We start from the raw sequence: 14,296 nt of genomic DNA, 5'->3' as shown, positions 1-14,296 counted from the left end.
ACTATGTAAATCACTACAATGAGTGAAATCGCCCTACATGAGAAAAGGCATAATTTAAGGTAGATGAGGCCAAGCAGGGGTCCTGTGTTCAATAACATTCTGCTTTTCACAAACTAGTTACAAGTAACTCTGTTAGCAGCTACAGCGGTTGCAGCATAGGCTAAGTCAACATGCCCTGCAAACTTACTCTCCAGAGGTGAAATTTGGCCATGGAGCATGCAGATCTGACTGTGCTCGGTCTTAGGGCAAGCTGGGGCCAGCCTGTGAGAGGTGAGCCTTTTGCTAAGGGAGTTGCATCCTGTGGCTTTAGCAGGCCGTGATTAGAAAGTATTATTAGGTGTGATTTGCAGAACTGGAATCTAGGGCAATACTTAGGACTTCTTTAATTTTAAAAAAATGGGTGTGATGCTAGGGGTTATGGTGATAGTATTGGGCATGGTGACCTTAAGATCTCTTCCAGCCTTGGTGATTTTATGATTCAGTGCAAAGTGCTGCAGAGCACGGGTCAAGGCCAGCCTGCTGGTGCCAGCAACAGGCTGCCGCTGCACGGGGAGCGCTGGCGTTCGGGAGTGTCTCCGGTTTGACATTGCCTGGGGCGAGGCTGTGGGAAGCACGTGGCGTAGTTGGCAAGCTCCCAGAGCCGGGCGGCGACGGGGAAGGGTCAGAAGTTGAGGCGCGAGAGCTGGAGGGTGCGCTTATACACCCATGACTACCCGCGAAGAAGCGTGTCCGTGCCGCCGGGGCCTCGGCCCTCAGTGCCCGCGTTACTCGGGGCGGACACACGGACACGGACACTGACACCAACACCAGCCCCGCTCCCGCTCCCTGCCCGGGCGCGGCTCTGCCGCTGCGCGAGGCGCAGGCGCAGGGCGGGAGGGCGGTGGCCGCGGCTGCGCGTGCGCGGCCGTTATAGGCGCTTCCGCCAATCGCGGCGCGAGTCGTTGCTTGGCGGCCCCGCCCCCGGCCTGGAAGGACAAGGTGACGGCGCGGGGCCCGCGTTCAGCCTCTGCCGCAGCGGCTCCATCTTGCGAGGTGAGTCGGGGCGGCGCGGCGGGCCCGCTCGCCCGCCCGGCACCGCGCTCGCCCCGAGACGGCGGGGCTGCCTCCTGGGTGCGGGCCTGGGGCCCGGCAGCCGCGCCGTGGCGGGGCTTCCCGGTCCCACGCCGTTCTGTTCTTTTCGTCCGCCTCAGGTCGCCATGTTCTCGTCCATCGCGCCGCTCGCGCGGCACAACCCCTTCTACGCGCCGCACTTCCAGCTGGTCCAGGATGGCGTGAGGAAGCGCCCAGCGGAGCCCGCGGAGGCGCCTGCCGCGCGCCGGTGCTTGGCGGCCGCGTCGGCCACCGAAGGTGAGAGCGGGACGGAGGGGCCGCGGCAGGGACGAGGCCCGGGGCGTAGGGGCCCGTACGGCCCCCGCCGGCCCGCGCTTATGCCCGCCGGGCCGGCGCAGGGAGGGTGAGCAGCCGGGAGAGGCCGGCGCTGGGCCTATTCGTCCTCTTGGAGGACGAGGAAGGGCACGGGCGGGGGAGGCGCTGGCAGGCGCTTCCGCCCTCCCTGCGGGGTGTGCCGAGGGGCAAGAGGATCCGGGGTTACCGGCAAAGGACGTGGGAAGGTTCTAGCGCAGACTGATCAGAGACCCTTGCGGAGTCTGTGTTGAGGAGCGCTTTCTGTGTCGTTGTAGGGCCTGCAGTCTCGGTCACTGAGGTTGTAGGCCCGTACTTCATCCCTGGCAAAGAGCAGCTTGTGGATTCAAAAAACCATGTCTCCCATCCCTTTTTTCCTCTTATTTTTTCCCCTGTTTATTCACATTCCTGCAGATTTTTTTTGGGAGGGTAGGAGGTCTCCCTTTTTTTTTTATTTTTTTTTTAATCTGCTTAAGATGCAGTGATGCATTTTAGAGTCAAGTGCTTCCCGTATGTTTCCCGATCACTTTTGTGACTTATGAAGGTCACACCTTGGTGATACCCCATTCGTGACAGGAGAAGTAAGATTGGAAGAGCCCACAGTGGGTCATCTGGTCCAGCCTCCCTGATCAGGTGGGGTCATTCTAGAGCACATGGCACAGGATTGCATCCAGATAGTTCTTGAAAATTTCTCACAGGGTAGTCTCTGCAATGACTCTGGACAGTCTGTTCCAATGTGTGGTCACCTGCACAGTAAAGAAGTTCTTCCTCATATTGAGGTGTGCATTGGTTTCTGCCTATTGCCTCTTGTCCTGTCACTTGGTACCACAGAGAAGAGCCTGGCCCCATCCTCTTGGCATCTTCCTTTCAGATATTTACAGACATTGATAAGGTCCTGTTTCAATCATCTCTTCTTGATTCTGAACAGGCCCAACTCTCTCAGCCTTTCCTTACAAGAGAGATGCTACGGTCCCTTAATTATCTTTGTTTCCCTCTGCTGGACCCACTCCAGGAGCTCCGTGTCTGTAGTCCAGAGGAGCTGAGAACTGGACACAGCACTTCAGATGCACCTCACTAGGACTTAGTAGAGGGACAGGATTGCTTCCCTTGATCTGCTGGCAGCGCTCTTCCTGATGCAACTCAGGATACCATTGGCATTCTTTGGCCTCCAGGGCATGCTTTCGGTCATGGACAGCTTGTTGTCCACCAGAACCTTCAGGTCCTTCTCTGCAGAGCTGCTTTCCAGCAGGTCAGTCCCCAGCCTGTGCTGGTGCATGGGGTTATTCCTCCCCAGGTGCAGGACCTGCATTTGCCTTTGTTAAACTTCAGACAGTTCTTCTCTGCCCATCTCTCCAACTTGTCGAGGTGCTTCTGAAGAGGTAGCAGAGGTAGATATTAAAGTTCTGTTAAGCTGTTAATAACTTAAAAAACATCTCTGCTTTTATTTGAATAAAATACGTAAGTGGTTTCAGCAAGCTACCTCTTCCGAAGTACCATGATTATTGAAGTATTTCAGAGCACTTTGATGAACATATATGTAATATGTGAAAGACAACTCAGTGTTGGATGTTACTTACTAAATTTTTGAGAAATTACTTCTGGCTTTTTGTGTAGTAATCCTTTTGCTAGCTAACTAAAGCCCTAAATCACTCTTTGGTATGCTAAATATATTCACTAGCTGCACTTATTTCTTAAAAGCATTATGCCTAATCTTCATCCTGTTTGCAGGCAGTTATGGTCAAAGGTGGCCAACAGTTTTTAATCTTTGTAGTCTTTTCTGCTGGGTTCATTATTTCACGTAGGAGTTGCTTCTCTGGCCTTTGTGTTGGGAGAACAACATGTTGCGGAAGATATCTGAGCTTGCACAAGGTCACGCAAAGTCAGTACAAACCACAAGACCTTTTAAAGAGTTCAGCTCAGGGCATCAACTATAACCCAGCTCAGAGGCAAATTGGAATTTGTCCTTAACATGTCAGATCAGCAGCAGAGATAAGTAGTTATGATGTAGCTGTCCTAACAGTAGGCATATTTTTATGCTGTGTGTTTATATTTGGGGTATTTGTGCTAAGTCACTGCCAGGGTATGTTAGAATTACTTTCTTGCCCTCTGTACTACGTGTTCAGAGGTCTCTTCTCAAGTAATGGTTTTTAGGAAATTTGACTCTACGTCTAAAATAGAAAGTCTGAGATGTACCACCACAAACTTAGATACCTCTAAAGAGCTCCAGCCTAATTGAAACTGGCTTGCTTTTATTAATTGCTTTTTTTGAACACTGAGCTGACAGGTCAGCCTGAATAGCATTGTGATACAACACATACCTAAAGCTCTACTTTTCTGTGGCTGCTACAAAGGTCTGTCTCTGTTAGTTCAGGAGTGTGACTTCTAACAGTAAATTACTCTGAAAAAGGGACTGTGAACAAACACTTCTGGTATCTGGGCAGTATGGTAGTGAAGTGTTGTTGTGCTGCAGGCCAAAGATAGAGCTGGACAGAACTGCCCCATACAGATCTAGAGTCTGTTCTCTGATTACACCTGCAAAGAAAGCCTGGTCTGTGTATGTTTTACCTGTCATTCTGGAGAGTTGTAAACAGACTGCTGCTGTCTGCAAATCTACCAGCTTAGCCAAGCTATTTTGGAGGTATGTGTAAGTCCCAGACCAGCATATTTGCAGTCTTGAGCAGTATCTCAGTTAAAAGTACATTATTCTGACTGCTAACTGATGTCTGGCTTTAGGTTTAGGCTTAATATGCTGTCTGTGATTTGGTATTTGTTATTTTAGAATAAAAAAAAAATATTGTATTGACTTGGTAATTAATTTTTAAGAGTTAAGTGAGAAATGTGAATTTAAAATGTAATATATCTGGAACATTTGGAAGAAGAAGTACCTTTAAAATAGCAAAGTTATGAGCTGGATAAGCCTGCTAGAGTTAACTGCTGCTCTATGGATACTGTTAAACATTGTAAATTTTGTAAATTTTTGTTGATGTTCATAAAGGAATTTATTTAAGAATCAAAAAGAGAGTGAAGAAGCTAGGTTTTTGCTGTCTTTTGGTTTTCATTAGTGACTTCCATTATATTGAAGTAACAGCAATGGATGTAATAGCAAAAGATTATGCCCTTCTACTCAGGGAAATATTTTCTATGTAGTGTATTGTTTCCTGAATGCTTATTAAGTATAATAGTTTTGCTTTTACTTATATCTTTAAAATGTTAAGCATAGTTGCTTAGAACTGTGCTGCTACTTTATCCTTATTTTGTACTCTTAAATTTAAACTTGAACAGACAAGCTGTATAGAAATTTGAGATTCTTTATTGAAAGAAAATAAAATCTGTATAATCTGAAAAATACCTGAAAATACAGCTGCATAAGCAAAATTCCAGCACTGATTTTGTAGTTCTTTATAAGTCTCTACTTAAATACTGGCATAGAATATTTAACCAAAGAAGCTTTGTCTCCTGAGTTCTAGAGAGAATTGTTGGACATTGCAACTTTGAGTCATAATTTCTACTAGCAGCTTCTGGGATTAATTTCTGTGGTTTAAATGTGTTGTGAACTAAAAATGCACTTTCTTTCATTGATTGTTTAAAGGAACAAATTCAATTTGGAAGCTTGGAATCAAATCTCGCCGGTCCAAAAGGTGGTAATTTAAAGCAAGGGAATTATTTCTGTGTATAACAGTACCTTTATACTCCCATAAACTTAAATGGGAGTTTATTTCACTTTAATACTTCAGAGAAAGTAGCACTCAGTCGATTTTGTTTCCTTTCTGATCTTTGTTACCATTTGTGATTGATCATATATATGTAATTCTTTCCAATTAACTAGAATACAGCTGTGCCTATGGCTCAAACAGATTCTTTATGCTTTGTGGCCTTGGTGGGATTATTAGCTGTGGAACAACACATACGGCACTGGTTCCCCTAGACCTGGTTAAATGCAGAATGCAGGTTTGTTCTGCATGTCAGTATGTGATGACAATGACAAAGCATGTTTAGTGTGGTATATTTAATCTACTAATGAATTGGAGGCATAAACTATACCCTGGACATTACTGTCTAGCAGTGCATGGAGTTCATATAAAAGCATGGTGTGTCTTTATTTTTTGCTGCAGAATACAGTTGTGAATATGGCTCGCTCAAGTTTTATGCTCTCTGTGGCGTTGGTGGGGTCCTAAGTTGTGGCCTGACACACACTGGTGTTGTCCCCCTGGATTTAGTGAAATGTCGTATGCAGGTTTGTATAAACTTAAATGTTTCTTGAATTTTTTTTTTTTTTCTGTATAGCCAGAATATTAAGAATTTGCAGTAGGGATGCAGTTTTTTCTGGATGAAAGGAAGCGAGTAAACTTGAATGCTGCTTTATCAAATCTGCTGATGTGAGACTAGCAAAATACCACTTTCGAGAGAAGCAAAGGTATTTAGGATGATCTGGATGAATTATTTTTTATGACATTTAAGGCACATTTAACTGACTATATTTGCCAAAAGGAACCCACCATAGTGTACTCTTGGCTGGCTGGTTGCTGTCTAGCTCTATTCCAGTGCTTCTAGACTAAGGAAATAGTATCTTTGGTGTTGTGCAGATCTGGATTTTAGCCCGGAGTGACATGCATGTGTAATTTTATCCATTAACTCTGTGGATATCAATGCATGGCTTATGGATTGGATATTTTCTAACGATGCCCCTTTGAACAGAATGGGTAAAACTTGATTTGGTATCGGTAAGGCCATTGGTGCTTGCGGCTGGTTTCCTTGAAGTGCTTCTTGATTGACCTGAAAGGAGTGCCATCGCATCGCCCTTAATATGTGATACCAGCTTTGCATTAAATCATTTAGTGAACAGCCATGGCTAAAAACATACAAATGGATTTACTCAGGCAAATCTACAAGAATGAAGCAAATTAAAGCACACTTTTAAATTTTTGGAAATATAGTAGTTAATGACTTCTTCCCTATAGCACAGGCTGACAATGATTTTTAGAAAATGGCAATTTTGTAATTATAAAACTCTTGAAATTAGGAGGGAACTATGGATTAGTTAGACCTACTGATCACACTAGGAGTACTGCATGATATTCTTTAAAATTGTGTTCTTCTGGATGGCCTTTATTTATCATTGTTTATCAGAGAGGCTTTTTCACACACTTAAGCACCTGAAATTCTGGTCTCAAACCAGAAATACTATAACACATCAGACATTCGTGGCTTGAGCTTATATGTCCTGGGTTTCTTACATGGTAAGGGTGGTGGTACTTCCTTCTCCAGCACTTAAGGGATGTTCAGGTGGGGGGGCGGTTCCGTGTAAATTCCAGGTATGATCTTGTAAAACCTGTCAGCGTTTATCTCTTTACAGATCCAGTACAAAGCATGTTAGTAATCCTTCCTAAGTTCTCCAGGAAGAAACCTGTTGCCTGCCCTCTCATGTCTTTTTAAGAAGAGGTCACCTTTGCAATGGTTTAACCGAAACCAGGACACTTGTTACATAGCTAATAACTAAGCATGGTTCTGACTTGAACATAGCCTCATTTTACAGTGTGCCCGATTATATATCCAGTTTTCTGAAATAATGTCTCTTTTTAAAATTGTGAAATCATTTAAAAATGTTTAGGTGAAATAGTTCTTGAGTAGATTGCTGCCAGACTGCAAGACAAAATATCAGTCAATGCAGGTTGGCATGTGTGTCTCATAGCTTTTTCTGAAAGCTTTGATTGGCTTTCAGTTTGTTACTTCCCTTCCTAATGCTCTGAGGAACTATTGGATGATGCCAAATATGAAAAGTAAAAGTGTGATGTGACTTGAATTTCTGTTAAATTGTTTCCTTTCATGTGAAACAAAATTATTCAAGTCTGTCTTTTTTTTACTTTCTGAAAAGTTAATGAAATCTCAAAAGTTTTGTGGGCAGAAAACAATTTGTATGTGGCCTTTACTCTGAAGTCAGAGTACAAGTGTAGAAGTTCTTGAGTACTCTTTGATCCCCTTTGCTCCATCTGTCTTTGACTGTGTGGGGAGATCGAACTGAAAGTAGGCAGAAAACCTTTTCTGATTAGGAATCAGGTGAATCATCAGGTTTGGTTTGTGGCGACACTTGAGTGTATGTAGGTGTGACATGTAGAGTGGATGAGATCGCTGACAGGAGCTATCAAATTTTTAAAGAATCTGATCTATACATAATTGCACCAGTATACTTCTGACAGTGTTAGAGTAGTGATTTCACTAAATCTGTTATGGTTGTATTGTTGATCTGGAGAATAAACGTAAAACAAAATTCAGACAATTTGGTGATTCCTTAGTATTGAAGCTGTTAAAATAAGTTGGGGTTTGAGACCAGCAAGTAACCTTAGTTTTCATTAGTGTAACTTTGTGGTGAGTATGTCATCTGTCCAGGGAATTTTGGGAAGTCAGCTGTCTGAGGAATTTAAAAATTTTAAATTTTAGATGGGGGTGTAAGAACGGAAAAAGTAAGCTATATCAAGTATTTAACTGCCTATCCTGTTTAGGTTGATCCACAAAAATACAAGAGCATCTTCAATGGATTTTCAGTGACAATCAATGAAGATGGTGTTCGTGGCTTGGCTAAGGGATGGGCTCCCACCTTTATTGGATATTCCATGCAAGGGCTTTGTAAATTTGGTTTCTATGAAGTTTTCAAAATCCTATATGGCAACATGCTGGGAGAGGTAAGCCTTAAATAGTTTTTGTAAGGCTATGTATCTGCAACGTAAAAGTAATGTGGAGTAATCCCAGAAGCATGATTCATTAATAAAAATGTGTGTTCACATTCACTTTAGGAAAATGCCTATTTGTGGCGTACTTCGCTATATTTAGCTGCATCTGCCAGTGCAGAGTTTTTTGCTGACATTGCTCTGGCTCCAATGGAAGCTGCTAAAGTTCGTATTCAGACACAGCCTGGATATGCGAACACTCTGCGTCAGGCTTTACCTAAAATGTTTGGAGAAGAAGGCATCTGGGCGTAAGTATCTCTCAGTTTTAATTTTTATTCAGGTTCTTGATGTTGAGTATTTTTTCTTAAGAACTGTTGCTTTAACTAACTCTGGCTTTAGCTTATAATACTTTTTGGTCTTTGTATTTTAAGATAATAACATACTTCAGGGAATCTATGTTGAACTGGCTGTTAATTCCACATGCTCCTTAGATCCATCTTTGTGAGTATCTTTGTGCTGAGTTCTGCTGGATAACTTCAGTTTCTAGCAGTTCCAGTCAGAGATATTCAGCAACTTTCTGGTTGTACAGTCAAAGATGCTTGAGTCATTGGCATGTGAGAGTAACATAACTGCATGTTAGCTTTCTGTTCTGATAGAATTGGCTGTAGATATACAGGCCACTTCACACTATCAGGACTTGGCTGGTATGCAGACATTAGCCTTCCTGCACTGGTAGTATCAGTACTGCATTCTGCAGTGCACTGTAATCTGAAAACTGACTACAGAAACTGCTGTGCAGCTGGGGATCAGGAAAAGTCTAATTTGTGTTGCTATTTTAAGGTAGTACTCGGGAACTAATACAACTTAAATTTCTGTTCAGTAAGTATTGACAGCCTTACAGTATCAGTATTTAGAAGCTTTATTCTTGATAACAACAATAAGCTAACTTATTTCAAGTTGGAAATATACTTTAAATATTAAAGAAAACGAAACTGAGTTTGTCTGTTCTCTGATTAAGTTTCTATAAAGGTGTTGCTCCACTATGGATGAGACAGATTCCATACACAATGATGAAATTTGCCTGCTTTGAACGTACTGTAGAAGCTCTCTACAAGTATGTCGTTCCCAAGCCACGAAGTGAATGCACAAAAGGAGAACAGCTGGTAGTCACCTTTGTTGCAGGCTATATTGGTAAGGAATCTTTAAGTCCTACACTTCATTAATAGACTACTGCAACTCTAGAGTCCTGTCCCTTCTCAGAATATTAAATAAATGTCAGTAGCATGGGAGAAATTACTTGGAACCTAAATATGTGCAGGGGAAGAAACTGTATTCAGTCTCTTAGTGAAAAATGAGTCTGTAATGGGACAATACTCTTAATTGTTCCTATATATTACCAGTGTTGATGCCCAGGTTTAGAAACTGCACCTTATTTAAGTGAAAAACTTGCATCTTCATTAGTGTCGGGAAGGTTGAAAGGTAGGTAAGAGAAATTTGGATGGAACGTGGCTTTTCAATATCCAAAGATTCAGAAGGATTGTTTTAGCAAAAGAGTTACTGCAGTAGGAGAATTGAGGTATTTTCTGTTCACACCCTGTTATCATAGAATCATAGGATCATTTAGGTTGTAAAAGACCTTTATGATCATTAAGACCAACCATTACTGCAGCAGTGCCAACTCCACTAGTGAACCATGTCCTTGAGTGCCACATCCACACATGTTTAAAGTACCTCCAGGGATGGTACCTCTAACATTTCCTTCGGCAGCCTGTTCCAGTGTTTGACAATCCTTTTGGTGAAGAAATTGTTCCTACTATCCTAAACATCCCTTGGTACAACCTGAGGCTGTTTCCTCTTGTCCTGTTGCTTGTTACTTGGGAGAAGAGATTTACGCCCACCTGGTTACAACCTCCTTTCAGGTGATTGTAGAGAGTGATAAGATCCCTTTTGAGCCTCCTTTTCTTCAGGCTAAATAATCCCAGCTCCCTCAGCTGCTACTCATGAGACCTGTAGATCTTCATATGAGTCCTTTTAGGATACCAGAACAAAATGTATGTGCAGTTCATTAGCAGATGTGATTTCAGCTGGTTGTAGTTAGTGTACACAGTAATGGTACAGCTAAAACATCACAGAACTAATGTCAAATTATTCTTTCAGCTGGTGTGTTCTGTGCAATTGTTTCCCATCCTGCTGACTCCGTGGTGTCTGTGTTGAACAAAGAAAAGGGCAGCTCTGCTTCACAGGTTCTTATGAGGCTTGGATTCAAAGGTACATCCTTATTTTCGTGTATTTTGGATCAAGTGTTTGTGGTGTTTTGGGGAAGATTTCTATTTTACCTGTCATTTTATGCTACTCATGCTTCATGTTTTGCTCTGCAGGTGTATGGAAAGGCCTGTTTGCTCGTATCATTATGATTGGTACCCTGACTGCACTACAGTGGTTCATCTACGATTCTGTCAAGGTTTATTTCAGACTTCCTCGCCCACCTCCACCTGAAATGCCAGAATCTCTGAAGAAGAAGCTTGGTCTAACTGAATAGACAACTCATGGACTGACTGCTGGCTGTCCCAGTGATGAGTTTCATGAAACTTTTATATATTTGACTATGTAGAAAACAAACTCTATATGATGTCATTATTGGCTGTGCCCTCATCTCACATGAGGGCTTAAATTCTACCGCTGTCATTGCCTGAAATAAATGAGAAACAGAGTCATTAGTGTCTGTTTACTACTGCATATGTAAGCTTCATTTCATAGCAGCAAATATGTCAAATACTCTCCCCGCTTTACTCTCTCCCCCAAAAAGACTTAAAAAAAATTACTCTGTTCTACACATTAGAAATTGGGGAAGTGTTAATCTTCCACTTGTAACAAAACTACACTTTCACTGTTTCCAGAGAAGTGCCAAAACGTGTCCTTGTAGAACTGCAGAAACAAACTGCAGTGTTGTGCACTTTGAGTCCACTGATCATTTGCCTTTAATAAGCTGTTACTGTAGAATAGTTGAACTCCTGAATGGCTGAGACTGCAGTCTGATAGGACATCCTGGTCATAATACTGGTGTTCCCCACAGAGATAAAAAGAACCTTATACATCCCAAGCCTGTTTCTGCCTTGGGATAGTCATCCCAACTTAATTAACTTATGCTTACTTGACTAATTTTTGCTTCTCTTGGCTTTGAACCACACCAAAGAACTTGGTCCTTTTGGTTGTCCTGTGGAGTTAAATGATAGCTGCTACCTCTTTAACTAAAGAAAAGCTGATGCTAATAAAGATTTTCAAATATATCTGACCACTAAAAGCTTAATTCAGCTTTCCAATAAGATAAGAATGGCTTGTCTTTTATTTGAGAGTTGGAAAAACTTGCCAGCTTTTCCTTCCATTTGCTATGGCTGTAGTTTGTTTTTGGTTTTGTTTTGGGGTTTGTTTGTTTGTTTTTTTTTTGTTCTGCATTAGTTTAATACTGAGTTTTGGTTGAACCATGCACTTCTGCTGGGGAAGGAGTCATACCAAATTTTTTTTTTGGACACTGATGTGAATAAATCTAGGTTCCTAGGCATGCAAGAGGAAACAATCATGCAGTCTTTTACTGAAGGATAATAATGCTGCCTTCTGCATTTCATTTGTTCAGTAACCCACAGCTGATAATCACTTCACCCTCTCCAGTACTACTATGTTCACATAGTAGAGCTGGAGCTGAAATTTCTTTTGTGCAAAACTGTGGATATGCTGCCTTACATCATATGAGCTGATGATACTGAACTTACCTTGGCACTCACATATGTTACTGTACACACTGTACTGTTCCTTCCTCTTTACTTGGTTCCTTCAGAGCCAAAAGGACAATTAAGGCAGGTGCCACTGGAATAGCATAAATACACTGACTGCTGCCTCTTGCTGGAGTCCTATGTGCCTCCTATTGTCTTGCATAGTATCAAGCTTCTTCCCCCCTAGGAAAACCCTCCAACTTCCAAGATTTTGATGATTATGCTGAACAAGAAAGCTAGGCCTTATTTTGAATTGCTGCCTTTTGGAATGTGGAATAAAATCTAAAACTTCTCCATTTCACTGTCACTAGGACAGTAATAAAGGTACCCTTAGAGTGGCTAGTATCTTAACTGCATTACACAGCAAAGTCAAATACCCTAAGTCTAAACAAAACATTTGGTGTTGAGTTAAATCATCTTTTGAAGTTAACTTGCGTGTGTGGTGCAACTTCTTAGAAAAAAAACAGTATCACTTTTGTTGACTGAATATCAGTTTCTTTAAAAGCATGTTTTAACTCAGTAGATATCGCTTTGCTGTAAAACATCTCAAGTTCCTTCTAATTCTGGGGGAAGTGAAGCACTTCTGTCAAATTTTAAGGCTGGCAGAAGAGTGAGACAAGCTTAGCTCAGGCGGTGAGGTAGCCTGATTGTCAAGCAATCCAGTGCTGAGCTAAATTTCACAAGGCTGCTGCTTGTCATTCTATACGTTGAGCAAAGTCGCACAGTTTTCCCTAGAATAGGGTCAACATGGCGCAGTTGTTTTGCCTAGTAACAGGAGAAAAAAGTCCGTTTTTTCATTGCTCAAGGGTAAACCTGAAACTATCCTTTTAAAGATGCTTAGATTTATCAAGGTAGATCTGAGACTACAAGGAGCGGCCAGCAGTTCCTCTTCTGTATCTGAGAAAGGGAAAATATACTTAGTGCTCATTGCAGTGTTGTGTTTCAGTGGAAAATCTAAGAGGGGGAGAGAATTCCCTTGCAGGTGCTGGCTTCATTGATATTCAGCCATATAGGCTTGTTCAGATGCCTGTTCAGAAAGGGTTTGACATATAAAATGTTTCTTAAAGGGTCACCTGCTGATATTATTCAATAAGCTTCAGTGGGAAAAATGTAGTATTAATATGCATTTAAAAGGTCAACTTTGTCATTGATAACTGCTTTGTGCATAATGCCTGGTACGTTTTCCGAAGCCTGGGAAGCTGGGGCATGGGAGCAGCGGTGCTTTTGATGGACTTGCTCTTCCATTGCAGGGCAAGTCCCGTATCAAAAAGGAGCACTCCATTTTGAACTTGGATAACTCCAGACCCATCACTAAACCCCAGAGTGCTTTGTAAAACATGGACTGTGTATGTGCTGCTTGTGTGTATTTTATGAAGGAGAAAACATCCTTTCTTGCTGGTTTTGGAGCTGAGACGAGCTTTCTGGTTTAAAGCATATAGTTATATAAATTTGGAATAACAACTCTATTCACACACAGTGTTTGTATCAGGTTGTACTACAGATCAAATGTGCTGATACTTGCTGAAATGTTTGTTGCATATCATTTTAAAATGGGCTGTAATAATACAAATAGTTGTAATTACTTTACATTTCTATATAGAAATTATGTAGTTCACAGTGAAAACAATAAACATCCTGCTTTTTTATAGCAAATACGAGTACCTTGGAGAGATGAGCTTAGTAACTACGTGGCTTTGTTATAGAATACAATTTTTGTAACTCCAAGTGATGAGGAGGAAGATGTTACGAGCAGGAAATTCTTGGCTCAGCAGGTGTTCTGGTGTCTAGAAGTAGATCTTAACGTTTTTGGCTTACTTTGCTCATGTAATTTTTCCTTGTTGATTACTTAATGCTGTTGCTGGCTTTGGGGTTGTTTTTCTCCTTGCAGGTTGCTGACAAGAATATTAATTGACCAGTTTTGTACCTACAAACTAAATTAAAAGCAAATATCTCCTGAGTGTCACTACAGGTTGGGCTCCATGGGATGATCTGTTTTAAGTGCCATAGCTGTAATTTTCATTATTATCTGAATCTCTCAATCACTTGGTAAAATTGGAGAGAGTATCTTTGAGTGACCCTAGAAATGAACTAAGTAAGGGGTTGTAGTTTTCCTGAGCTGGTAACTCTTCGCCACCACTGACAGTACGAAAATAAGGTGAGTTTAGCAGTCTGCTTCAAATTTTTGAAAAATACCTCATTCTCTGCCTGACCTTTTCTACTGTAGGAGGAGCTTTGCCTCTGTCCTTAGTGCAGTGTCATTCCAAAACTACTTTTTTTGGTAACATAGAGTCCTTTGTTCTGTTCCCGACACTTCTCTTGCAGTTGTCTGAGAACAAATACCATGTCTGTGGTACCTCTGTTGGCACGGAAACCACATTGGCTTTCAGGTAGAAGATCTTCTGCTATGGTGGGTATTAGTCTGTTCAAAAGAATTCTTGCAAGGATTTTACCAGCAATGGAGAGCAG

The 14,296-nt window shown here is 41.9% G+C and overlaps 1 protein-coding gene and 1 non-coding gene across 3 annotated transcripts; both read left to right on the top strand.

Annotated features, from left to right (window-relative positions):
• Nucleotides 1–931: 931 nt before the first annotated feature.
• On the top strand, nt 932–10,861 carry SLC25A3 (solute carrier family 25 member 3). Of its 2 annotated transcripts, none has more exons than XM_027899034.1 (8): nt 932–1,032; nt 1,191–1,347; nt 5,514–5,635; nt 7,899–8,078; nt 8,190–8,371; nt 9,082–9,254; nt 10,221–10,331; nt 10,442–10,861. In XM_027899034.1, the coding sequence occupies exons 2-8, from the start codon at nt 1,197–1,199 to the stop codon at nt 10,600–10,602; spliced, it is 1,080 nt and encodes a 359-aa protein (XP_027754835.1). In that variant the 5' UTR covers nt 932–1,032; nt 1,191–1,196; the 3' UTR covers nt 10,603–10,861. The 2 variants fall into 2 exon arrangements, with proteins under 2 accessions (XP_027754835.1, XP_027754836.1); XM_027899035.1 differs by lacking the exon at nt 5,514–5,635 and adding an exon at nt 5,228–5,349.
• Nucleotides 8,541–8,780, top strand: LOC114065280. Its single transcript, XR_003572912.1, has one exon. It is a non-coding gene; the product is annotated as a small nucleolar RNA SNORA53 (small nucleolar RNA).
• Nucleotides 10,862–14,296: the final 3,435 nt, after the last annotated feature.

The sequence above is a fragment of the Empidonax traillii genome, unplaced genomic scaffold, assembly GCF_003031625.1.
Source record: "Empidonax traillii isolate 1590-97213 ecotype Southwest subspecies unplaced genomic scaffold, ASM303162v1 scaffold634:size670481, whole genome shotgun sequence".
NCBI lineage: Eukaryota > Metazoa > Chordata > Aves > Passeriformes > Tyrannidae > Empidonax > Empidonax traillii.
Note: the sequence above shows the minus strand (reverse complement) of the source record. Positions and strands in the feature narration are given on the sequence as shown.

Coding starts and splice junctions, on each gene's coding strand:
- SLC25A3 (XM_027899034.1), top strand. CDS start 1,197: ATGTTCTCGTCCATCGCGCCGCTCGCGCGGCACAACCCCTTCTACGCG. Junction 8,079..8,189: donor ATGGCAACATGCTGGGAGAG/GTAAGCCTTAAA, acceptor CATTCACTTTAG/GAAAATGCCTATTTGTGGCG. Junction 8,372..9,081: donor GGAGAAGAAGGCATCTGGGC/GTAAGTATCTCT, acceptor TCTCTGATTAAG/TTTCTATAAAGGTGTTGCTC.